The 27,722-nt window shown below is 45.4% G+C and overlaps 1 protein-coding gene across 1 annotated transcript in view; it reads right to left on the reverse strand.

Moving 5' to 3' along the window:
- Positions 1-27,722, reverse strand: part of RTN4R (reticulon 4 receptor) — a 241,383-nt gene that overhangs the window by 65,530 nt on the left and 148,131 nt on the right. The window contains exon 2 of the mRNA XM_075276418.1: positions 7,153-7,278. Coding sequence (XP_075132519.1) covers positions 7,153-7,159 — 7 coding nt within the window. The 5' untranslated portion in view covers positions 7,160-7,278. The remainder of the gene's footprint in view (positions 1-7,152; positions 7,279-27,722) is intronic.

The following is a 27,722-nucleotide window of genomic DNA, read 5'->3' on the forward strand; positions in this document are numbered from 1 at the left end:
AAGAATAGAGCAGGCACCAAGAGCACCAGAGAGGAGTCTGGTGAACCTCATCGGATTCATCTCCGAGCAGACTGCGCATGCTGGCAGCCGCAAGAAAAATGGTCGCTTACACAGTAAGTAAGCGGTATTTTCTTGTGGCGTGTGGGCATGTGCAGTCAGCTCTGTCCGAGGCCTAGAAGTTTGACCCCCAGCGCGAGAAGAACGCGTGAAGAGGCCATTCCTTAAGAAGATGGAGGTGGTGCTGGAGAGTTCTCTTACAGCATTGGGGATGCCCCCAGTGCTGTTGAGCGTTGGGGACCTCCCAAGTGCTACGAGAGAACTCATTTGCATACCGACGAAAACCGGGATTTCTACGGAATGGCGGTGCGGAGAAGACATCTAAAGGTAGGAGAAGAATAGCCTTTCTTAAGGCTATGCCTACATGTTAGTCACAAAAAATTAAGTTTTAATGATAGGAATCCTTTAATTCTTCTTCTTGTGTATGAGCACAAATACATTTCTCTACCTGACCAGGAGTTATCACAGCTCCAATGGATATAGAAAATCATGCATGTGAATACTGAAGTAAATCAAGAAGTACCATCTGGAATTTTTCTTCTGAAAGAAGAATTTAAAAGTATTTCTGGGTTGCATTTAATATAGTAAAGTCAGATATCTCATTAGAGTGACATACAGTGACAGGTCTGCGCTCTGTAGAATAATTGGTCCATTGGAATCATTGGCATCGCCAGCCTTTGACTTCAGAACTAGAGATGAGCGAACAGTGTTCTATCGAACACATGTTCGATCGGATATCAGGGTGTTCGCCATGTTCGAATCGAATCGAACACCACGTGGTAAAGTGCGCCAAAATTCGATTCCCCTCCCACCTTCCCTGGCGCCTTTTTTGCACCAATAACAGCGCAGGGGAGGTGGGACAGGAACTACGACACTGGGGGCATTGAAAAAAATTGGAAAAAGTCATTGGCTGCCGAAATCAGGTGACCTCCATTTTAGACGAATAGTGGATTTCAAATCCGGGTCATATGAGAATGTGAACTTTGTGACTATGAGACAGGGATAGCTGTACAGGCAGGGATAGCTAGGGATAACCTTTATTTAGGGGGGAATGTTATTAAAAATAACTTTTTGGGGCTCTATCGGGTGTGTAATTATGATTTTTGTGAGATAAACTTTTTCCCATAGGGATGCATTGGCCAGCGCTGATTGGCCGAATTCCGTACTCTGGCCAATCAGCGCTGGCCAATGCACTCTATTAGCTTGATGAAGCAGAGTGTGCACAAGGGTTCAAGCGCACCCTCGGCTCTGATGTAGCAGAGCCGAGGCTGCACAAGGGTTCAAGCGCACCCTCGGCTCTGATGTAGGAGAGCCGAGGGTGCACTTGAACCCTTGTGCACCCTCAGCTCTGCTACATCAGAGCCGAGGGTGCGCTTGAACCCTTGTGCACACTCTGCTTCATCAAGCTAATAGAATGCATTGGCCAGCGCTGATTGGCCAATGTATTCTATTAGCCTGATGAAGTAGAGCTGAATGTGTGTGCTAAGCACACACATTCAGCTCTACTTCATCGGGCTAATAGAATGCATTGGCCAGCGCTGATTGGCCAGAGTACGGAACTCGACCAATCAGCGCTGGCTCTGCTGGAGGAGGCGGAGTCTAAGATCGCTCCACACCAGTCTCCATTCAGGTCCGACCTTAGACTCCGCCTCCTCCGGCAGAGCCAGCGCTGATTGGCCGAAGGCTGGCCAATGCATTCCTATGCGAATGCAGAGACTTAGCAGTGCTGAGTCAGTTTTGCTCAACTACACATCTGATGCACACTCGGCACTGCTACATCAGATGTAGCAATCTGATGTAGCAGAGCCGAGGGTGCACTAGAACCCCTGTGCAAACTCAGTTCACGCTAATAGAATGCATTGGCCAGCGCTGATTGGCCAATGCATTCTATTAGCCCGATGAAGTAGAGCTGAATGTGTGTGCTAAGCACACACATTCAGCACTGCTTCATCACGCCAATACAATGCATTAGCCAGTGCTGATTGGCCAGAGTACGGAATTCGGCCAATCAGCGCTGGATCTGCTGGAGGAGGCGGAGTCTAAGGTCGGACCTGAATGGAGACTGGTGTGGAGCGATCTTAGACTCCGCCTCCTCCAGCAGAGCCAGCGCTGATTGGTCGAGTTCCGTACTCTGGCCAATCAGCGCTGGCCAATGCATTCTATTAGCCCGATGAAGTAGAGCTGAATGTGTGTGCTTAGCACACACATTCAGCTCTACTTCATCAGGCTAATAGAATACATTGGCCAATCAGCGCTGGCCAATGCATTCTATTAGCTTGATGAAGCAGAGTGTGCACAAGGGTTCAAGCGCACCCTCGGCTCTGATGTAGCAGAGCTGAGGGTGCACAAGGGTTCAAGTGCACCCTCGGCTCTCCTACATCAGAGCCGAGGGTGCGCTTGAACCCTTGTGCAGCCTCGGCTCTGCTACATCAGAGCCGAGGGTGCGCTTGAACCCTTGTCCACACTCTGCTTCATCAAGCTAATAGAATGCATTGGCCAGCACTGATTGGCCAGAGTACGGAATTCGGCCAATCAGCGCTGGCCAATGCATTCTATTAGCCCGATGAAGTAGAGCTGAATGTGTGTGCTAAGCACACACATTCAGCACTGCTTCATCACGCCAATACAATGCATTAGCCAGTGCTGATTGGCCAGAGTACGGAATTCGGCCAATCAGCGCTGGCCAATGCATTCTATTAGCCCGATGAAGTAGAGCTGAATGTGTGTGCTAAGCACACACATTCAGCACTGCTTCATCACGCCAATACAATGCATTAGCCAGTGCTGATTGGCCAGAGTACGGAATTCGGCCAATCAGCGCTGGCTCTGCTGGAGGAGGCGGAGTCTAAGATCGCTCCACACCAGTCTCCATTCAGGTCCGACCTTAGACTCCGCCTCCTCCAGCAGAGCCAGCGCTGATTGGCCGAATTCCGTACTCTGGCCAATCAGCACTGGCTAATGCATTGTATTGGCGTGATGAAGCAGTGCTGAATGTGTGTGCTAAGCACACACATTCAGCTCTACTTCATCGGGCTAATAGAATGCATTGGCCAATCAGCGCTGGCCAATGCATTCTATTAGCGTGAACTGAGTTTGCACAGGGGTTCTAGTGCACCCTCGGCTCCACTACATCAGATTGCTACATCTGATGTAGCAGTGCCGAGTGTGCATCAGATGTGTAGTTGAGCAAAACTGACTCAGCACTGCTAAGTCTGCATTCGCATAGGAATGCATTGGCCAGCCTTCGGCCAATCAGCGCTGGCTCTGCCGGAGGAGGCGGAGTCTAAGGTCGGACCTGAATGGAGACTGGTGTGGAGCGATCTTAGACTCCGCCTCCTCCAGCAGAGCCAGCGCTGATTGGCCGAATTCCGTACTCTGGCCAATCAGCACTGGCTAATGCATTGTATTGGCGTGATGAAGCAGTGCTGAATGTGTGTGCTTAGCACACACATTCAGCTCTACTTCATCGGGCTAATAGAATGCATTGGCCAATCAGCGCTGGCCAATGCATTCTATTAGCGTGAACTGAGTTTGCACAGGGGTTCTAGTGCACCCTCGGCTCTGCTACATCAGATTGCTACATCTGATGTAGCAGTGCCGAGTGTGCATCAGATGTGTAGTTGAGCAAAACTGACTCAGCACTGCTAAGTCTCTGCATTCGCATAGGAATGCATTGGCCAGCCTTCGGCCAATCAGCGCTGGCTCTGCCGGAGGAGGCGGAGTCTAAGGTCGGACCTGAATGGAGACTGGTGTGGAGCGATCTTAGACTCCGCCTCCTCCAGCAAAGCCAGCGCTGATTGGTCGAGTTCCGTACTCTGGCCAATCAGCACTGGCCAATGCATTTCTATGGGGAAAAGTTAGCTTGCGAAAATCGCAAACTGACAGGGATTTCCATGAAATAAAGTGACTTTTATGCCCCCAGACATGCTTCCCCTGCTGTCCCAGTGTCATTCCAGGGTGTTGGTATCATTTCCTGGGGTGTCATAGTGGACTTGGTGACCCTCCAGACACGAATTTGGGTTTCCCCCTTAACGAGTTTATGTTCCCCATAGACTATAATGGGGTTCGAAACCCATTCGAACACTCGAACAGTGAGCGGCTGTTCGAATCGAATTTCGAACCTCGAACATTTTAGTGTTCGCTCATCTCTATTCAGAACCAGTTATTGTGAGCACAATATATCTTACAATGACTGCTGCACAGATGGGCCTTGAAAGCACAGTGGTTGATGGCAGTATGTGAGATGATCATGCTATATCTAGTCTTCTAATGACTGCACAACTATGTGTTATGGCGCCGCAATATCTGGCAGATATCTTTTGGTTTTCAACTGAAAATGCGAAATATGTATATAACTATGAGCTGAAAGATAATAAATGTAAACCATCTATATATTATGTAGGGGGACTAGAAAGGAGAGATGGACTCTGAAAGAGATATTTCTGACATATTCACCCATGTTCACAAAACAGCATTTCAGCATTTCCATGGAGCCATTGTTATGAAGCCATTTTGCACACTTCTTTGTGCCTTTTTTTTCCACGTTTTATATGCTTTGTTTTAAGTAATGTCATATATATCTGTTATTGTAAAATTGTTGCACAAAAAAATAACTGAGCCTGTCAAAAAAAAAAAAAAAGTATTCACCTTAGGTTGCTCTTCAGCTTATTTAGTGGGATGCTGAGCGCCACACTTGTGGTAGTGGCTGTGTCTGGTATTACAGCTTACTACAGCTTAGTCCAAATCGTGTAAAAAGGACTGATCTGCAATGCCAGACACAGCCACTAGGAAATGTATAGAATCATGCATAGTAAACAAGGAGACTTGGCAAGCTGTAGATAGACCATTGATATCAATGTCCTGATAAACCCAATTGTACAGTGCTGCGGAATATATAAATAAAATTTATTATTATTATTATATTATTAAACTCATTTGTAGCACTATACGGTATATAACTACAGGTGGTTTCCAGCTCCATAAATTTCTTTTACATGCATTTAGAATAAAGAGATGCATGTTCAGAGAAGAGAGTAGGCTTAGTTATTCCAATGGGTTGGTTATCCAGCCCCCTTCCCAGACAGCCCTGATGGCATAACACTGTAAACTCCTATGTTAGGGACAGACTGCAATGCTATTGTTTATACAAGTAGATACGTTGCGGTGCTATAGTAATAGAAATAACTACAAGACACACTTAAAGTCATGTATTGGAAAACATTAAACAAGGATGTTGCCCATGGCAAGCAATCGGGAGCTTGTTTTTATGCTGTAACCTTTGTTAGTAGCTGGAAACTGGTTGCCATTGGCACCAACCCTTTGTGTTTTGTATAGTGATATCCATTAATGCCTACTACTGCCTGTGGACACAAGATGATTATCATCCTCCAGAGTGATACCAGACATGGCTGCACTTCTGTGTCCTACAGGCTTCTGGTAAAAGGAGATCATTATTAGCAGTTTATTTTTGGATAATCAGTATTTGCTGTTTTAGCTATTACAATGAGTGAGTCCCGGCCCCCCTCACAGACCTACACAGGAAACTCCAGTGCCAAGCTCAAACTGTATTACTACAGATACATAAGTGCTATAAAGACTTTTAGGCTGGAGAACCCCTTTAATCGGAATAAAATAAATAACAAAAATAATCGAATAATAACAAAAAGCCAGATTCTCATTGTTATATTTTCTTCTAATCGGTCTTTCTTTAATGATTGTACATTGTATTTCTGTGTTCTGCACATGCTTATGCCTGTGGACATTTTATCTGACCAGTATTCAGAATATGATTTACAGCAGCCACATGGATATTAGAAACATGTAGAGTGGAGAATATTCATTATTGCCAATGGCAGAACATTTTGTTCAAGCTCTGTGATGTACGAATAGGTAGGAGAAGGAAGTGAGCAATGGCCATCACTATCGGCTATTGTGAATCCTGTGTTATTTGTCTCCAGCTGTGTAATAGCTATGTTATATTTCACAGTAATCCAATTTGACTGAATTCAAAGTTGACTCCTGAAAAGTGATCTCAACGGAACAGGCAGTACCAGTACTGCAAGATTTGTACATTAAAATGATTGTGAAGTGGAATATAAAAAAAATCATGAAACTTCTGATAAATATGATTAACTTAAATATCTAATTTATTCAATAGATGATCTGGTAATATATTCCTATTAAACATTTGCTGCTAGGGTCACCCACAGATTACAACTGATCACTGGGAACGCCAATATGAGAGCATATCTATGGTTTTGGATCTGTCATCTATCTTTCTATCTCTACAAAATGTATCTCTATCTATACATCTATTCTGAAGACTTGTAGACAGTAGAGATGAGCGAGTAGTGTTTGATCGAATACTACGGTATTCGAAATACTCGTACTCGATCGAACACTACTAGCTGTTCGAAGTTTAAGGTTCGATGCAGAACCAGCGTTGATTGGCAGAATACTATACATTCTGCCAATCAATGCTGGTTCTTCTCTTACCTTTCCGAAGTCTTCTCCGCGCTGCGTCCCCGCGTGTTCTTCCGGGTGGAATTCACTCTGCCTAGGCATCCGGCATGCCCTCGTATGCGCAGTTGGCTCTGCTCAGGCGTCGCGCCGGGCAGAGTCGACCGTGCACGCGCAGTCGGCTCTGCCGAGGCCCCGATGCCTAGGCAGAGTGAATTCCAGCCAGAAGACACCGCGGGGGTGCTGTATCGGGAGAAGACTTCAAGGGGAATCCAGCCCGACCATCACTCATGGACTTGGTAAGTATAATTGTATCGAATGTTGCCTACCCCTGAAACGAGCATTTCCCCCAATAGACTATAATGGGGTTCGAAATCCGTTCGAACAGCCAAACAGTGTGCGGCTGTTCGAATCGGATTTCGAACCTCGGACATTTTAGTGTTCGCTCATCTCTAGTAGACAGTAAGCTGTGTATTAGAAACATATATAGGACATATCATAAGCAATATCAACTCTGGAGCAGGTTATGCAATAGTTTAGTTGTTTTCTAACTAAACCTTCTGCAATGACTACGTGATAACTCGTACCATTTATGTCTTTTCATCATCCTTTTACTTATCACATTGGATACATTACCTTGCATGTTTATAACTTGAAATCTGTCATTTTCTTTGAATTCTCTCTTGAACCATAGAAGAGCTGTTCTTCATTGCCACAAATCCAACAATAAAAAGCAACTGGTACATCAATCAATGGATGTGCCTGAAAAAGAGGAAATATTGTTACCAACCAATAAACCCTGAAACAGCATTACCTTCTTATATATGATACATGCCTGAAGCCACTTGATCTGTACTGAAATCTGACCATCATGAAAGATAAATCTGGATATAAGTTTCCAGGTACCAGCAAGACTTGTGAAACAATATCGGCCTCAGTTGTATACAAGACATTTGTTGCAAATGTTGATGTACAAGGAACAATATCTCAGCAGCACTATATACCACCCAAATTGATAAATAGACTGATCCGTAATTCTCTATTACATTTGCTTCATACTTAAAAAAGAGACGATACTGACAGATACACATAAGACTTAGCCGACATTTAGACAACAGTGGATATTGGATGTTTTATTTAAAGACCATCACATGGACGCTTTAATTCCAATATTGGTGAATGATGGCTATCTACATGACTGATATTTTGATGTTTTCTTGTCACAGACAATATTAGAGATGAGCGAGTAGTACTCGATCGAGTAGGTATTCGATGGAATACTACGGTATTCGAAATACTCGAACTTGATTGAGTACCACTCGCTATTCGAATGGAAAAGTTCGATGCAGAACCTTTATAGAATGCTATACAGTCGGCCAATCAACACTGGTTCTTCTCCTACCTTTAGAAGTCTTCTCCGTGCAGTTTCCCCGTGGCGTCTTCTGGCTCTGAATTCACTCTGCCAGGCATCGGGCCTGGGCAGAGCCGACTGCGTATGTCCGCTTGTAGTGCGCGCATGCGCAGTCAGCTCTGCCCAGGCCCAATGCCTGGCAGAGTGAATTCAGAGCCGGAAGATGCTGTGGGGACGCTGCAAGGAGAAGACTGCTCGGAGGATCCAGCCCGACCCTCACTCATGGACTTGGTAAGTATAATTTGATCGGATGTCACCTACCCATGAAATGAGCATTTTCCCCCCATAGACTATAATAGGGTTCGATATTCGATTCAAGTAGTCGAATATTGAGGGGCTACTCGAAACAAATATCGAACCTCGAACATTTTACTGTTCGCTCATCTCTAGTCATGCTCTATTTTTGTCCATTTTCATGGATCTCTCCACACACCGTAATCTATGAGGGGTTATTGAAAATGGCCACCCCTTAGCTGCAAAATGGGCGTGAGAAATGGATGTGTCTTATGGCTGTTTTTCACTTCGACTGTATGAATGTAGGTTTAGTCCATAGGTTGCAGTTTAGCCAGGTAAAAAAGGAATGGAAATATTTAATGCAATGCAATTTATTTAATATTTATAATAACTAAACAATTTATTTCTTACAAACTAATATGATAAATAGAAACAGGATAGTCAATATAACATTATAAGAACAATATACTCTCTGTCCCCAAAGGCAATTGAGATGTGATGGAATGGAGTTCATGGTATTGTGAGATCTCTTTAAAGGGGTTACTCAGTCTTACTAACCATATGATAGGGCATGAATATGAGATTGTTAGGGGGCGTTCAAACTACCGCCGCTGTCCACCCTGGGGTTTCCGTCCTAAACCCCTGGGAAACTGGACAGGGGACGGCTTGCGGTCATCTTTAAACCCCATTCATTTCAATGTCCGGTTTCCACCTGGAAACCATTTTTTTTTTTTTGCACAGACACAAAGTCTTGTATGTACAACTTTAATTCCATGTATGACCTCAAATGAATGGGTTTTAAAGCAGACCGCCGGCAAGCCATCCCCATCTAGTTTCCCCGGGGTTTAGGACGGAACCCTCGGGCTGGACAGTGGCAGTAGTGTGAATGCCCCCTTAGAGGTCTGACACTCAGGTGCCCCATCAATCAGCTGTTCACAGTGGCCTCCAGATCCAGAACCATACAATGGATCGATCTTGTAGCAATGGTTGTGTCCATTGTGTAATGGCTATGCTGGGTTACTGCAATTTAGTTCTCATTCACTTAAAGGGGTTGTCCCATCACAAGGATCCTATCTATACTGCTGGTTAATGTGGATGTAAGACTTTTCCTAAATACATTGCTTCAGCAAAGCTGCTTTGTTTGGCCACTATCTCACTTTATTCAATTCTTTGTGGCCACAGCCCTGACTTAGCTGCTCCTGAGTCAAATGATGTATCTGCTGCTCTCAGGGGGGAGGGGCTAAGTGCAGGGAGCGAGCCTGTGTATCTAGCTAATCCTGTGTCTACACCATGTGACCTAGGTCCTGCACTCAGATAGAGGAGCTGCTTTCATTTCTTCTGTTCTCCCAGTTATCAGGCTAGCTAATTCAGTTGTGTTCATTATGGCAGAGACAGGCAGTCTCTGTATGTAACACAGAATGGAGCTGCTGCTGCCTGTACTTCATAGTCCAATGTGGGTGGGCGGAGCTACACACGAATTTGGGGGCGGAGCTAAACTGCAGGTTGCCTGTGAAACCCCGCCCACCAAATGATGCAAGAAACCAGGAAGAAAGAAGATTTTACAAGAGTGAAGACTGCTGAGTATGTGAGGTGGGAATACCCCTTTAAATATAGATCCCATTCACCTAAGACTAGGTCTTCACTCTTAAAAAAGCTAGACAACCCCTTTAAATTGGTACATTTTTCAACGAAGGCCCCTCTAACCCACTAAAGCAATAAAGGCATAGAGAAACATATTGCATTTTACTTTTTCTAAATGCAGTACACTTAGACGGTGGCAGAATTAACCTAATTTAGTTGGGGGAGTTGGCATAATATAGATTTGGCAGATAGTATAGTAGATATAAGCAGATAAAGCACGGTAATTAAAACCCATGGGAGTCAGCGCCTGCCACATGATCAGAACAACAATATATAAATAGTAGAGATGAGCGAACAGTGTTCTATCGAACTCATGTTCGATCGGATATTAGGCTGTTCGGCATGTTCGAATCGAATCGAACACCGCGTGGTAAAGTGCGCCATTACTCGATTCCCCTCCCACCTTCCCTGGCGCCTTTTTTGCTCCAATAACAGCGCAGGGTAGGTGGGACAGGAACTACGACACCGGTGACGTTGAAAAAAGTAGGCAAAACCCATTGGCTGCCGAAAACATGTGACCTCTAATTTAAAAGAACAGCGACGCCCAGCTTCGCGTCATTCTGAGCTTGCAATTCACCGGGGATGGAGGTTTCCGTCCAGTTAGCTAGGGCTTAGATTCTGGGTAGGCAGGGACAGGCTAGGATAGGAAGGAGAAGACAACCACAACAGCTCTTGTAAGAGCTAAATTCCAGGGAGAAGCTTGTCAGTGTAACGTGGCACTGACGGGCTCAATCGCCGCAACCCAGCTTTCCCAGGATCCTGAATGGAATACACTGTCAGTGTATTCCCGTATACCCGATATATACCCCCGATACCCGTTCCAACGGTGTGCCCCCCCACCTTCACCCCAGAAATACCCTGCAAGTCCCCTAGCAATAGAATTGGGGCTATATACACCCACTATTTTTGCTACTGCCATATAGTGCCATTGTCTCACTGGGAATTCAAAGAATATATTGGGCTTACATATAACTTCAATTCCAGGGAGAAGCTTGTCAGTGTAACGTGGCACTGACGGGCTCAATCGCCGCAACCCAGCTTTCCCAGGATCCTGAATGGAATACACTGACAGTGTATTCCCGTATACCCGATATATACCCCCGATACCCGTTCCAACGGTGTGCCCCCCCACCTTCACCCCAGAAATACACTGCAAGTCCCCTAGCAATAGAATTGGGGCTATATACACCCACTATTTTTGCTACTGCCATATAGTGCCATTGTCTGACTGGTAATTCAAAGAATATATTGGGGTTACGTGCACCCACAATTTTTGCTACTGGTATATAGTGCCATTGTCTGACTGGGAATTCAAAGAATATATTGGGGTTATAAATACCCTCATTTCTTGCTACTGGTATATAGTGCCATTGTCTGACTGGGAATTCAAAGAATATATTGGGGTTACAAATACCCTCATTTCTTGCTACTGCCATATAGTGCCAGTTTCTGACTGGTAATTCAAAGAATATATTGGGGTTATAAATACCCTCATTTCTTGCTACTGGTATATAGTGCCATTGTCTGACTGGGAATTCAAAGAATATATTGGGGTTAAAAATACCCTCATTTCTTGATACTGCCATATAGTGCCAGTTTCTGACTGGTAATTCAAAGAATATATTGGGGTTACGTGCACCCACAATTTTTGCTACTGGTATATAGTGCCATTGTCTGACTGGGAATTCAAAGAATATATTGGGGTTACAAATACCCTCATTTCTTGCTACTGGTATATAGTGCCATTGTCTGACTGGGAATTCAAAGAATATATTGGGGTTACAAATACCCTCATTTCTTGCTACTGCCATATAGTGCCAGTTTCTGACTGGTAATTCAAAGAATATATTGGGGTTACGTGCACCCACAATTTTTGCTACTGGTATATAGTGCCATTGTCTGACTGGGAATTCAAAGAATATATTGGGGTTACAAATACCCTCATTTCTTGCTACTGGTATATAGTGCCATTGTCTGACTGGGAATTCAAAGAATATATTGGGGTTATAAATACCCTCATTTCTTGCTACTGCCATATAGTGCCAGTTTCTGACTGGTAATTCAAAGAATATATTGGGGTTATAAATACCCTCATTTCTTGCTACTGGTATATAGTGCCATTGTCTGACTGGGAATTCAAAGAATATATTGGGCTTACATATAACTTCAATTCCAGGGAGAAGCTTGTCAGTGTAACGTGGCACTGACGGGCTCAATCGCCGCAACCCAGCTTTCCCAGGATCCTGAATGGAATACACTGACAGTGTATTCCCGTATACCCGATATATACCCCCGATACCCGTTCCAACGGTGTGCCCCCCCACCTTCACCCCAGAAATACACTGCAAGTCCCCTAGCAATAGAATTGGGGCTATATACACCCACTATTTTTGCTACTGCCATATAGTGCCATTGTCTGACTGGTAATTCAAAGAATATATTGGGGTTACGTGCACCCACAATTTTTGCTACTGGTATATAGTGCCATTGTCTGACTGGGAATTCAAAGAATATATTGGGGTTATAAATACCCTCATTTCTTGCTACTGGTATATAGTGCCATTGTCTGACTGGGAATTCAAAGAATATATTGGGGTTACAAATACCCTCATTTCTTGCTACTGCCATATAGTGCCAGTTTCTGACTGGTAATTCAAAGAATATATTGGGGTTATAAATACCCTCATTTCTTGCTACTGGTATATAGTGCCATTGTCTGACTGGGAATTCAAAGAATATATTGGGGTTATAAATACCCTCATTTCTTGCTACTGGTATATAGTGCCATTGTCTGACTGGGAATTCAAAGAATATATTGGGGTTACAAATACCCTCATTTCTTGCTACTGCCATATAGTGCCAGTTTCTGACTGGTAATTCAAAGAATATATTGGGGTTATAAATACCCTCATTTCTTGCTACTGGTATATAGTGCCATTGTCTGACTGGGAATTCAAAGAATATATTGGGGTTAAAAATACCCTCATTTCTTGATACTGCCATATAGTGCCAGTTTCTGACTGGTAATTCAAAGAATATATTGGGGTTACGTGCACCCACAATTTTTGCTACTGGTATATAGTGCCATTGTCTGACTGGGAATTCAAAGAATATATTGGGGTTACAAATACCCTCATTTCTTGCTACTGGTATATAGTGCCATTGTCTGACTGGGAATTCAAAGAATATATTGGGGTTACAAATACCCTCATTTCTTGCTACTGGTATATAGTGCCATTGTCTGACTGGGAATTCAAAGAATATATTGGGGTTATAAATACCCTCATTTCTTGCTACTGCCATATAGTGCCAGTTTCTGACTGGTAATTCAAAGAATATATTGGGGTTATAAATACCCTCATTTCTTGCTACTGGTATATAGTGCCATTGTCTGACTGGGAATTCAAAGAATATATTGGGGTTACAAATACCCTCATTTCTTGATACTGCCATATAGTGCCAGTTTCTGACTGGTAATTCAAAGAATATATTGGGGATACGTGCACCCACAATTTTTGCTACTGGTATATAGTGCCATTGTCTCACTGGGAATTCAAAGAATATATTGGGATTACAAATACCCTCATTTCTTGCTACTGGTATATAGTGCCATTGTCTGACTGGGAATTCAAAGAATATATTGGGGTTACAAATACCCTCATTTCTTGCTACTGGTATATAGTGCCATTGTCTGACTGGGAATTCAAAGAATATATTGGGGTTACAAATACCCTCATTTCTTGCTACTGGTATATAGTGCCATTGTCTGACTGGGAATTCAAAGAATATATTGGGGTTACAAATACCCTCATTTCTTGCTACTGCCATATAGTGCCAGTTTCTGACTGGTAATTCAAAGAATATATTGGGGTTACATGCACCCACAATTTTTGCTACTGGTATATAGTGCCATTGTCTGACTGGGAATTCAAAGAATATATTGGGGTTACAAATACCCTCATTTCTTGCTACTGGTATATAGTGCCATTGTCTGACTGGGAATTCAAAGAATATATTGGGGTTACAAATACCCTCATTTCTTGCTACTGCCATATAGTGCCAGTTTCTGACTGGTAATTCAAAGAATATATTGGGGTTACGTGCACCCACAATTTTTGCTACTGGTATATAGTGCCATTGTCTGACTGGGAATTCAAAGAATATATTGGGGTTACAAATACCCTCATTTCTTGCTACTGGTATATAGTGCCATTGTCTGACTGGGAATTCAAAGAATATATTGGGGTTACAAATACCCTCATTTCTTGCTACTGGTATATAGTGCCATTGTCTGACTGAGAATTCAAAGAATATATTGGGGTTATAAATACCCTCATTTCTTGCTACTGCCATATAGTGCCAGTTTCTAACTGGTAATTCAAAGAATATATTGGGGTTATAAATACCCTCATTTCTTGCTACTGGTATATAGTGCCATTGTCTGACTGGGAATTCAAAGAATATATTGGGGTTACAAATACCCTCATTTCTTGCTACTGCCATATAGTGCCAGTTTCTGACTGGTAATTCAAAGAATATATTGGGGTTACGTGCACCCACAATTTTTGCTACTGGTATATAGTGCCATTGTCTGACTGGGAATTCAAAGAATATATTGGGGTTACAAATACCCTCATTTCTTGCTACTGGTATATAGTGCCATTGTCTGACTGGGAATTCAAAGAATATATTGGGGTTACAAATACCCTCATTTCTTGCTACTGCCATATAGTGCCAGTTTCTGACTGGTAATTCAAAGAATATATTGGGGTTACGTGCACCCACAATTTTTGCTACTGGTATATAGTGCCATTGTCTGACTGGGAATTCAAAGAATATATTGGGGTTACAAATACCCTCATTTCTTGCTACTGGTATATAGTGCCATTGTCTGACTGGGAATTCAAAGAATATATTGGGGTTACAAATACCCTCATTTCTTGCTACTGGTATATAGTGCCATTGTCTGACTGGGAATTCAAAGAATATATTGGGGTTATAAATACCCTCATTTCTTGCTACTGCCATATAGTGCCAGTTTCTGACTGGTAATTCAAAGAATATATTGGGGTTATAAATACCCTCATTTCTTGCTACTGGTATATAGTGCCATTGTCTGACTGGGAATTCAAAGAATATATTGGGCTTACAAATACCCTCATTTCTTGATACTGCCATATAGTGCCAGTTTCTGACTGGTAATTCAAAGAATATATTGGGGATACGTGCACCCACAATTTTTGCTACTGGTATATAGTGCCATTGTCTCACTGGGAATTCAAAGAATATATTGGGATTACAAATACCCTCATTTCTTGCTACTGGTATATAGTGCCATTGTCTGACTGGGAATTCAAAGAATATATTGGGGTTACAAATACCCTCATTTCTTGCTACTGGTATATAGTGCCATTGTCTGACTGGGAATTCAAAGAATATATTGGGGTTACAAATACCCTCATTTCTTGCTACTGGTATATAGTGCCATTGTCTGACTGGGAATTCAAAGAATATATTGGGGTTACAAATACCCTCATTTCTTGCTACTGCCATATAGTGCCAGTTTCTGACTGGTAATTCAAAGAATATATTGGGGTTACATGCACCCACAATTTTTGCTACTGGTATATAGTGCCATTGTCTGACTGGGAATTCAAAGAATATATTGGGGTTACAAATACCCTCATTTCTTGCTACTGGTATATAGTGCCATTGTCTGACTGGGAATTCAAAGAATATATTGGGGTTACAAATACCCTCATTTCTTGCTACTGCCATATAGTGCCAGTTTCTGACTGGTAATTCAAAGAATATATTGGGGTTACGTGCACCCACAATTTTTGCTACTGGTATATAGTGCCATTGTCTGACTGGGAATTCAAAGAATATATTGGGGTTACAAATACCCTCATTTCTTGCTACTGGTATATAGTGCCATTGTCTGACTGGGAATTCAAAGAATATATTGGGGTTACAAATACCCTCATTTCTTGCTACTGGTATATAGTGCCATTGTCTGACTGGGAATTCAAAGAATATATTGGGGTTATAAATACCCTCATTTCTTGCTACTGCCATATAGTGCCAGTTTCTAACTGGTAATTCAAAGAATATATTGGGGTTATAAATACCCTCATTTCTTGCTACTGGTATATAGTGCCATTGTCTGACTGGGAATTCAAAGAATATATTGGGGTTACAAATACCCTCATTTCTTGCTACTGCCATATAGTGCCAGTTTCTGACTGGTAATTCAAAGAATATATTGGGGTTACGTGCACCCACAATTTTTGCTACTGGTATATAGTGCCATTGTCTGACTGGGAATTCAAAGAATATATTGGGGTTACAAATACCCTCATTTCTTGCTACTGGTATATAGTGCCAGTTTCTGACTGGTAATTCAAAGAATATATTGGGGTTATAAATACCCTCATTTCTTGCTACTGGTATATAGTGCCATTGTCTGACTATGAATTCAAAGAATATATTGGGGTTATAAATACCCTCATTTCTTGCTACTGGTATATAGTGCCATTGTCTGACTGGGAATTCAAAGAATATATTGGGGTTACAAATACCCTCATTTCTTGCTACTGCCATATAGTGCCAGTTTCTGACTGGTAATTCAAAGAATATATTGGGGTTACGTGCACCCACAATTTTTGCTACTGGTATATAGTGCCATTGTCTGACTGGGAATTCAAAGAATATATTGGGGTTACAAATACCCTCATTTCTTGCTACTGGTATATAGTGCCATTGTCTGACTGGGAATTCAAAGAATATATTGGGGTTACAAATACCCACATTTCTTGCTACTGCCAAATAGTGCCAGTTTCTGACTGGTAATTCAAAGAATATATTGGGGTTATAAATACCATCATTTCTTGCTACTGGTATATAGTGCCATTGTCTGACTGGGAATTCAAAGAATATATTGGGGTTATAAATACCCTCATTTCTTGCTACTGGTATATAGTGCCATTGTCTGACTGGGAATTCAAAGAATATATTGGGGTTACAAATACCCTCATTTCTTGCTACTGCCATATAGTGCCAGTTTCTGACTGGTAATTCAAAGAATATATTGGGGTTACGTGCACCCACAATTTTTGCTACTGGTATATAGTGCCATTATCTGACTGGGAATTCAAAGAATATATTGGGGTTACAAATACCCTCATTTCTTGCTACTGGTATATAGTGCCATTGTCTGACTGGGAATTCAAAGAATATATTGGGGTTATAAATACCCTCATTTCTTGCTACTGGTATATAGTGCCATTGTCTGACTGGGAATTCAAAGAATATATTGGGGTTATAAATACCCTCATTTCTTGCTACTGGTATATAGTGCCATTGTCTGACTGGGAATTCAAAGAATATATTGGGGTTACAAATACCCTCATTTCTTGCTACTGCCATATAGTGCCAGTTTCTGACTGGTAATTCAAAGAATATATTGGGGTTACATGCACCCACAATTTTTGCTACTGGTATATAGTGCCATTGTCTGACTGGGAATTCAAAGAATATATTGGGGTTACAAATACCCTCATTTCTTGCTACTGGTATATAGTGCCATTGTCTGACTGGGAATTCAAAGAATATATTGGGGTTACAAATACCCTCATTTCTTGCTACTGGTATATAGTGCCATTGTCTGACTGGGAATTCAAAGAATATATTGGGGTTACAAATACCCTCATTTCTTGCTACTGCCATATAGTGCCAGTTTCTGACTGGTAATTCAAAGAATATATTGGGGTTACATGCACCCACAATTTTTGCTACTGGTATATAGTGCCATTGTCTGACTGGGAATTCAAAGAATATATTGGGGTTACAAATACCCTCATTTCTTGCTACTGGTATATAGTGCCATTGTCTGACTGGGAATTCAAAGAATATATTGGGGTTACAAATACCCTCATTTCTTGCTACTGCCATATAGTGCCAGTTTCTGACTGGTAATTCAAAGAATATATTGGGGTTACGTGCACCCACAATTTTTGCTACTGGTATATAGTGCCATTGTCTGACTGGGAATTCAAAGAATATATTGGGGTTCCAAATACCCTCATTTCTTGCTACTGGTATATAGTGCCATTGTCTGACTGGGATTTCAAAGAATATATTGGGGTTACAAATACCCTCATTTCTTGCTACTGGTATATAGTGCCATTGTCTAACTGGGAATTCAAAGAATATATTGGGGTTATAAATACCCTCATTTCTTGCTACTGCCATATAGTGCCAGTTTCTAACTGGTAATTCAAAGAATATATTGGGGTTATAAATACCCTCATTTCTTGCTACTGGTATATAGTGCCATTGTCTGACTGGGAATTCAAAGAATATATTGGGGTTACAAATACCCTCATTTCTTGCTACTGCCATATAGTGCCAGTTTCTGACTGGTAATTCAAAGAATATATTGGGGTTACGTGCACCCACAATTTTTGCTACTGGTATATAGTGCCATTGTCTGACTGGGAATTCAAAGAATATATTGGGGTTACAAATACCCTCATTTCTTGCTACTGGTATATAGTGCCAGTTTCTGACTGGTAATTCAAAGAATATATTGGGGTTATAAATACCCTCATTTCTTGCTACTGGTATATAGTGCCATTGTCTGACTGGGAATTCAAAGAATATATTGGGGTTATAAATACCCTCATTTCTTGCTACTGGTATATAGTGCCATTGTCTGACTGGGAATTCAAAGAATATATTGGGGTTACAAATACCCTCATTTCTTGCTACTGCCATATAGTGCCAGTTTCTGACTGGTAATTCAAAGAATATATTGGGGTTACGTGCACCCACAATTTTTGCTACTGGCATATAGTGCCATTGTCTGACTGGGAATTCAAAGAATATATTGGAGTTACAAATACCCTCATTTCTTGCTACTGGTATATAGTACCATTGTCTGACTGGGAATTCAAAGAATATATTGGGGTTACAAATACCCTCATTTCTTGCTACTGGTATATAGTGCCATTGTCTGACTGGGAATTCAAAGAATATATTGAGGTTATAAATACCCTCATTTCTTGCTACTGTCATATAGTGCCAGTTTCTGACTGGTAATTCAAAGAATATATTGGGGTTACGTGCACCCACAATTTTTGCTACTGGTATATAGTGCCAATTTCTAACTGGGAATTCAAAATGCGCAAGGCTCCCAGAAAGGGACGTGGACGAGGCCGTGGGCGAGGTCGGGGGAATGGTTCTGGGGAGCAAGGTAGCAGTGAAGCCACAGGGCGTCCCGTGCCTACTCCTGTGGGGCAGCAAGCATTGCGCCACTCCACAGTGCCAGGGTTGCTTGCCACATTAACTAAACTGCAGGGTACAAACCTTAGTAGGCCCGAGAACCAGGAACAGGTCTTGCAATGGCTGTCAGAGAACGCTTACAGCACATTGTCCAGCAGCCAGTCAGACTCTGCCTCCTCTCCTCCTATTACCCAACAGTCTTGTCCTCCTTCCTCCCAAAATTCCCAAGCTTCACAGAACAATAACCCCAACTGTCCCTGCTCCCCAGAGCTGTTCTCCGCTCCTTTCATTGTCCCTCAACCTGCCTCTCCACGTCACGATTCCACGAACCTAACAGAGGAGCATCTGTGTCCAGATTCTCAAACACTAGAGTCTCCTCCATCTCCGTTCAATTTGGTGGTGGATGACCAGCAACCCACCCTCATCGACGATGATGTGACGCAGTTGCCGTCAGGGCATCCAGTTGACCGGCGCATTGTGCGGGAGGAGGAGATGAGACAGGAGTTGGAAGAGGAAGTGGTGGATGATGAGGACACTGACCCGACCTGGACAGGGGGGATGTCAAGCGGGGAAAGTAGTGTGGATGTTGAGGCAGGTGCAGCACCAAAAAGGGTAGCTAGAGGCAGAGGCAGAGGTCAGCAGCTTAGGCGAAGCCAGGCCACACCCGGAATCTCCCAAGATGTTCCAGTTCGTACCCAGCCCCGAAAAACTCCCACCTCGAGGGCACGTTTCTCGAAGGTGTGGAGTTTTTTCAAGGAATGCGCCGAGGACAGATATAGTGTTGTCTGCACAATTTGCCTCTCGAAATTGATTAGGGGCTCTGAGAAGAGCAACCTGTCCACCACTTCAATGCGCCGTCATTTGGAATCCAAGCACTGGAATCAGTGGCAGGCAGCAACGGCAGGACAAAGGCCGCCTGCCGTTCACGCCACTGCCTCTGCCTCTGCCACTGCCACTGCTGACTGTGCTGGCGATGCACTCCAGAGGACGAGCCAGGACACCACTTCATCTGCCTCCGCCACTTTGTTGACTTCTCCCTCATCCTCCCCTGTTCCTGTCTTATCTCCTTCTCCTGCACCATCAAAGGCACCATCAGGCGCTTCTTTACAACAACCCACCATCTCTCAGACATTGGAGCGGCGGCAGAAATACACTGCTAACCACCCACACGCGCAAGCCTTGAACGCCAACATCGCTAAACTGCTGGCCCAGGAGATGTTGGCGTTCCGGCTTGTTGAAACTCCCACCTTCCTGGACCTGATGGCAACTGCGGCACCTCGCTATGCCGTCCCTAGCCGTCACTACTTCTCCCGGTGTGCCGTCCCCGCCTTGCACCAGCACGTGTCACTCAACATCAGGCGGGCCCTTAGTTCCGCGCTTTGCACAAAGGTCCACTTGACCACCGACGCGTGGACAAGTGCATGCGGACAGGGACGCTACATTTCACTGACGGCACACTGGGTGAATGTAGTTGAGGCTGGGACTGCTTCCCAAACTGGCCCGGTGTACCTCGTCTCCCCGCCTAACATTCCTGGCAGGGACACGAGAAGAACACCCCCCTCCTCCTTCTCCTCTACCGCCTCCTCCTCCGCCACCGCCTCCTCCTCCGCTGTTAGATTGACCCCAGCTACGAGTTGGAAACGTTGCAGCACTGGCGTTGGTAGACGTCAGCAGGCTGTGCTGAAGCTGATCAGCTTGGGGGACAGACAGCACACTGCCTCCGAGGTGAGGGATGCCCTCCTCGATGAGACGGCAATATGGTTTGAGCCGCTGCACCTGGGCCCAGGCATGGTCGTTTGTGATAACGGCCGGAACCTGGTAGCAGCTCTGGAGCTTGCCGGACTCCATGTTCCATGCCTGGCCCACGTCTTCAACCTAGTGGTGCAACGTTTCCTAAAGAGCTACCCCAATGTTCCAGAGCTACTGGTGAAAGTGCGGCGCATGTGCGCCCACTTTCGCAAGTCGACAGTAGCCGCTTCTAGCTTAAAATCTCTCCAGCAACGCCTGCATGTGCCACAACACCGGCTTTTGTGCGACGTCCCCACACGCTGGAACTCAACGTTTCAGATGTTGAATAGAGTGGTTGAGCAGCAGAGACCTTTGATGGAATACCAGCTACAAAACCCTAGGGTGCCACAAAGTCAGCTGCCTCAGTTTCACATCCATGAGTGGCCATGGATGAGAGACCTTTGTGACATCCTACGGGTCTTTGAGGAGTCCACAAGGAGGGTGAGCTCTGAGGATGCGATGGTGAGCCTTACAATCCCGCTCTTGTGTGTTCTGAGAGAATCCCTGATTGACATCAGGGATAACTCAGATCACACAGAGGAGTTAGGGATAGCATCCGATCCGTCACAGCTGGAGAGTAGGTCCACACATCTGTCCGCTTCACTGCGTTTAATGGAGGAGGAGGAGTTGTCCGATGATGTGATGGTGATACAGGAGGCTTCCGGGCAACTTCGAATCGTCCCATTGTTGCAGCGCGGATGGGTAGACATGGAGGATGAGGAGGAAATGGAGATTGAACTTTCCGGTGGGGCCAGAGGAGTCATGCCAACTAACACTGTGGCAGACATGGCTGAGTTCATGTTGGGGTGCTTTACAACCGACAAGCGTATTGTCAAAATCATGGAGGACAACCAGTACTGGATCTTTGCTATCCTTGACCCCCGGTATAAAAACAACATCTCGTCTTTTATTCCGGTAGAGGGGAGGGCCAATCGCATCAATGCTTGCCACAGGCAATTGGTGCAGAATATGATGGAGATGTTTCCAGCATGTGACGTTGGCGGCAGGGAGGGCAGTTCCTCCAGTAGGCAACCAAGTTCTCACCGGTCCACACAAACGAGGGGCACACTGTCTAAGGTCTGGGACACCTTGATGGCACCCCCTCGCCAAAGTGCCGCCACGGAGGGTCCTAGTGTCACCAGGCGTGAGAAGTATAGGCGCATGTTGCGGGAATACCTTTCCGACCACAGCCCTGTCCTCTCCGACTCCTCTGCGCCCTACACGTATTGGGTGTCGAAGTTGGACCTGTGGCTTGAACTTGCCCTATATGCCTTGGAGGTGCTGTCCTGTACTGCCCCAAGCGTCCTATCTGAGAGGGTGTTCAGTGCAGCCGGTGGCATCATCACTGACAAGCGCACCCGTCTGTCAGCTGAGAGTGCCGACCGGCTCACTTTGATAAAAATGAACCACCACTGGATAGAGCCTTCATTTTTGTGCCCACCTGTGTAAAGCACCCCAAAATGAAACTCCATGTCTGTACTCAACCTCTCCAATTCCTCCGCATCCTCATACTCATCCACCATAAGCGTTGCACAATTCTGCTAATACTAGGCTCCCTCCACCCTGATTTCCCCCAACTCTGCTGGTTAGAGGCTCTCTCCACCCTGATTTCCACCAACTCTGCTGGTTAGAGGCTCCCTCCACCCTGCTTTCCCACAACTCTGCTGGTTAGAGGCTCCCTCCACCCTGCTTTCCCACAACTCTGCTGGTTAGAGGCTCCCTCCACCCTGCTTTCCCACAACTCTGCTGGTTAGAGGCTCCCTCCACCCTGATTTCCACCAACTCTGCTGGTTAGAGGCTCCCTCCACCATGAATTGGTCCAAACTGGGCTGTTTAGCGGCTCCCTCCACCATGAATTGGTCCAAACTGGGGTTTTTAGAGGCTCCCTCCACCATGAATTGGTCCAAACTGGGCTGTTTAGAGGCTCCCTCCACCATGAATTGGTCCAAACTGGGGTTTTTAGAGGCTCCCTCCACCATGAATTGGTCCAAACTGGGCTGGTTAGAGGCTCCCTCCACCATGAATTTGCCCAAACTGGGCTGTTTAGAGGCTCCCTCCACCATGAATTGGTCCAAACTGGGGTTTTTAGAGGCTCCCTCCACCATGAATTGGTCCAAACTGGGCTGTTTAGAGGCTCCCTCCACCATGAATTGGTCCAAACTGGGGTTTTTAGAGGCTCCCTCCACCATGAATTGGTCCAAACTGGGCTTTTTAGAGGCTGCCTCCACCATGAATTTGCCCAAACTGGGCTGTTTAGAGGCTCCCTCCACCATGAATTTGCCCAAACTGAGCTGTTTAGAGGCTCCCTCCACCATGAATTGGTCCAAACTGGGGTTTTTAGAGGCTCCCTCCACCATGAATTGGTCCAAACTGGGGGTTTTTAGAGGCTCCCTCCACCATGAATTTGCCCAAACTGGGCTGTTTAGAGGCTCCCTCCACCATGAATTTGCCCAAACTGGGCTGTTTAGAGGCTCCCTCCACCATGAATTGGTCCAAACTGGGGTTTTTAGAGGCTCCCTCCACCATGAATTGGTCCAAACTGGGCTGTTTAGAGGCTCCCTCCACCATGAATTTGCCCAAACTGGGGTTTTTAGAGGCTCCCTCCACCATGAATTGGTCCAAACTGGGGTTTTTAGAGGCTCCCTCCACCATGAATTTGCCCAAACTGGGCTGTTTAGAGGCTCCCTCCACCATGAATTGGTCCAAACTGGGGTTTTTAGAGGCTCCCTCCACCATGAATTGGTCCAAACTGGGGTTTTTAGAGGCTCCCTCCACCATGAATTGGTCCAAACTGGGGTTTTTAGAGGCTCCCTCCACCATGAATTTGCCCAAACTCTGCTGGTTAGAGGCTCAATCCACCCTGATTTTCAAAACAAATGTTGGTGCCAACCTCAACTTACTACAAGGGCCAAATTCACTGCTGGTGACAAGCTCTCCTCACTCCAAGTGCCAAATACACATGTTTCAAGGTGTTTTCCTACTGTCAGAGAGGTGGTATTGAGTGTGTAAAGTGTGTAGTTGTTAGGCTGTGATGTTGGGGTAATAGAGGGTCTTTGGTGTGTTAGATGCCCCCAGACATGCTTCCCCTGCTGTCCCAGTGTCATTCCAGAGGTGTTGGCATCATTTCCTGGGTTGTCATAGTGGACTTGGTGACCCTCCAGACACGGATTTGGGTTTCCCCCTTAACGAGTATCTGTTCCCCATAGACTATAATGGGGTTCGAAACCCGTTCGAACACACGAACATTGAGCGGCTGTTCGAATCGAATTTCGAACCTCGAACATTTTAGTGTTCGCTCATCTCTAATAAATAGCATCTGGTCGGCTTTATTTTTCTGTTTTCCTTAGTGTTTCAAAGAAGTATTATTCCCTATCATAATCCTCTGCTAATACGTTGCTATTAGAGATGAGCGAACAGTGTTCTATCGAACACATGTTCGATCGGATATCAGGGTGTTCGCCATGTTCGAATCGAATCGAACACCGCGTGGTAAAGTGCGCCAAAATTCGATTCCCCTCCCACCTTCCCTGGCGCCTTTTTTGCACCAATAACAGCGCAGGGGAGGTGGGACAGGAACTACGACACCGGGGGCATTGAAAAAAATTGGAAAAAGTCATTGGCTGCCGAAATCAGGTGACCTCCATTTTAGACGAATAGTGGATTTCAAATCCGGGTCATATGAGAATGTGAACTTTGTGACTATGAGACAGGGATAGCTGTACAGGCAGGGATAGCTAGGGAGAACCTTTATTTAGGGGGGAATGTTATTAAAAATAACTTTTTGGGGCTCTATCGGGTGTGTAATTGTGATTTTTGTGAGATAAACTTTTTCCCATAGGGATGCATTGGCCAGCGCTGATTGGCCGAATTCCGTACTCTGGCCAATCAGTGCTGGCCAATGCATTCTATTAGCTTGATGAAGCAGAGTGTGCACAAGGGTTCAAGCGCACCCTCGGCTCTGATGTAGCAGAGCCGAGGCTGCACAAGGGTTCAAGCGCACCCTCGGCTCTGATGTAGGAGAGCCGAGGGTGCACTTGAACCCTCACTCTGCTTCATCAAGCTAATAGAATGCATTGGCCAGCGCTGATTGGCCAATGTATTCTATTAGCCTGATGAAGTAGAGCTGAATGTGTGTGCTAAGCACACACATTCAGCTCTACTTCATCGGGCTAATAGAATGCATTGGCCAGCGCTGATTGGCCAGAGTACGGAACTCGACCAATCAGCGCTGGCTCTGCTGGAGGAGGCGGAGTCTAAGATCGCTCCACACCTGTCTCCATTCAGGTCCGACCTTAGACTCCGCCTCCTCCGGCAGAGCCAGCGCTGATTGGCCGAAGGCTGGCCAATGCATTCCTATGCGAATGCAGAGACTTAGCAGTGCTGAGTCAGTTTTGCTCAACTACACATCTGATGCACACTCGGCACTGCTACATCAGATGTAGCAATCTGATGTAGCAGAGCCGAGGGTGCACTAGAACCCCTGTGCAAACTCAGTTCACGCTAATAGAATGCATTGGCCAGCGCTGATTGGCCAATGCATTCTATTAGCCCGATGAAGTAGAGCTGAATGTGTGTGCTAAGCACACACATTCAGCACTGCTTCATCACGCCAATACAATGCATTAGCCAGTGCTGATTGGCCAGAGTACGGAATTCGGCCAATCAGCGCTGGCTCTGCTGGAGGAGGCGGAGTCTAAGGTCGGACCTGAATGGAGACTGGTGTGGAGCGATCTTAGACTCCGCCTCCTCCAGCAGAGCCAGCGCTGATTGGTCGAGTTCCGTACTCTGGCCAATCAGCACTGGCTAATGCATTGTATTGGCGTGATGAAGCAGTGCTGAATGTGTGTGTGCTTAGCACACACATTCAGCTCTACTTCATCGGGCTAATAGAATGCATTGGCCAGCGCTGATTGGCCGAATTCCGTACTCTGGCCAATCAGCACTGGCTAATGCATTGTATTGGCGTGATGAAGCAGTGCTGAATGTGTGTGCTTAGCACACACATTCAGCTCTACTTCATCGGGCTAATAGAATGCATTGGCCAGCGCTGATTGGCCAGAGTACGGAATTCGGCCAATCAGCGCTGGCTCTGCTGGAGGAGGCGGAGTCTAAGGTCGGACCTGAATGGAGACTGGTGTGGAGCGATCTTAGACTCCGCCTCCTCCAGCAGAGCCAGCGCTGATTGGTCGAGTTCCGTACTCTGGCCAATCAGCACTGGCTAATGCATTGTATTGGCGTGATGAAGCAGTGCTGAATGTGTGTGTGCTTAGCACACACATTCAGCTCTACTTCATCGGGCTAATAGAATGCATTGGCCAGCGCTGATTGGCCGAATTCCGTACTCTGGCCAATCAGCACTGGCTAATGCATTGTATTGGCGTGATGAAGCAGTGCTGAATGTGTGTGCTTAGCACACACATTCAGCTCTACTTCATCGGGCTAATAGAATGCATTGGCCAGCGCTGATTGGCCAGAGTACGGAATTCGGCCAATCAGCGCTGGCTCTGCTGGAGGAGGCGGAGTCTAAGGTCGGACCTGAATGGAGACTGGTGTGGAGCGATCTTAGACTCCGCCTCCTCCAGCAGAGCCAGCGCTGATTGGTCGAGTTCCGTACTCTGGCCAATCAGCACTGGCTAATGCATTGTATTGGCGTGATGAAGCAGTGCTGAATGTGTGTGCTTAGCACACACATTCAGCTCTACTTCATCGGGCTAATAGAATGCATTGGCCAGCGCTGATTGGCCAGAGTACGGAATTCGGCCAATCAGCGCTGGCTCTGCTGGAGGAGGCGGAGTCTAAGGTCGGACCTGAATGGAGACTGGTGTGGAGCGATCTTAGACTCCGCCTCCTCCAGCAGAGCCAGCGCTGATTGGTCGAGTTCCGTACTCTGGCCAATCAGCACTGGCTAATGCATTGTATTGGCGTGATGAAGCAGTGCTGAATGTGTGTGCTTAGCACACACATTCAGCTCTACTTCATCGGGCTAATAGAATGCATTGGCCAGCGCTGATTGGCCAGAGTACGGAATTCGGCCAATCAGCGCTGGCTCTGCTGGAGGAGGCGGAGTCTAAGGTCGGACCTGAATGGAGACTGGTGTGGAGCGATCTTAGACTCCGCCTCCTCCAGCAGAGCCAGCGCTGATTGGTCGAGTTCCGTACTCTGGCCAATCAGCACTGGCTAATGCATTGTATTGGCGTGAAGAAGCAGTGCTGAATGTGTGTGCTTAGCACACACATTCAGCTCTACTTCATCGGGCTAATAGAATGCATTGGCCAGCGCTGATTGGCCAGAGTACGGAATTCGGCCAATCAGCGCTGGCTCTGCTGGAGGAGGCGGAGTCTAAGATCGCTCCACACCAGTCTCCATTCAGGTCCGACCTTAGACTCCGCCTCCTCCAGCAGAGCCAGCGCTGATTGGCCGAATTCCGTACTCTGGCCAATCAGCACTGGCTAATGCATTGTATTGGCGTGATGAAGCAGTGCTGAATGAGTGTGCTTAGCACACACATTCAGCTCTACTTCATCGGGCTAATAGAATGCATTGGCCAATCAGCGCTGGCCAATGCATTCTATTAGCGTGAACTGAGTTTGCACAGGGGTTCTAGTGCACCCTCGGCTCTGCTACATCAGATTGCTACATCTGATGTAGCAGTGCCGAGTGTGCATCAGATGTGTAGTTGAGCAAAACTGACTCAGCACTGCTAAGTCTCTGCATTCGCATAGGAATGCATTGGCCAGCCTTCGGCCAATCAGCGCTGGCTCTGCCGGAGGAGGCGGAGTCTAAGGTCGGACCTGAATGGAGACTGGTGTGGAGCGATCTTAGACTCCGCCTCCTCCAGCAGAGCCAG

This window comes from Leptodactylus fuscus, chromosome 1, assembly GCF_031893055.1.
Source record: "Leptodactylus fuscus isolate aLepFus1 chromosome 1, aLepFus1.hap2, whole genome shotgun sequence".
Lineage (NCBI taxonomy): Eukaryota > Metazoa > Chordata > Amphibia > Anura > Leptodactylidae > Leptodactylus > Leptodactylus fuscus.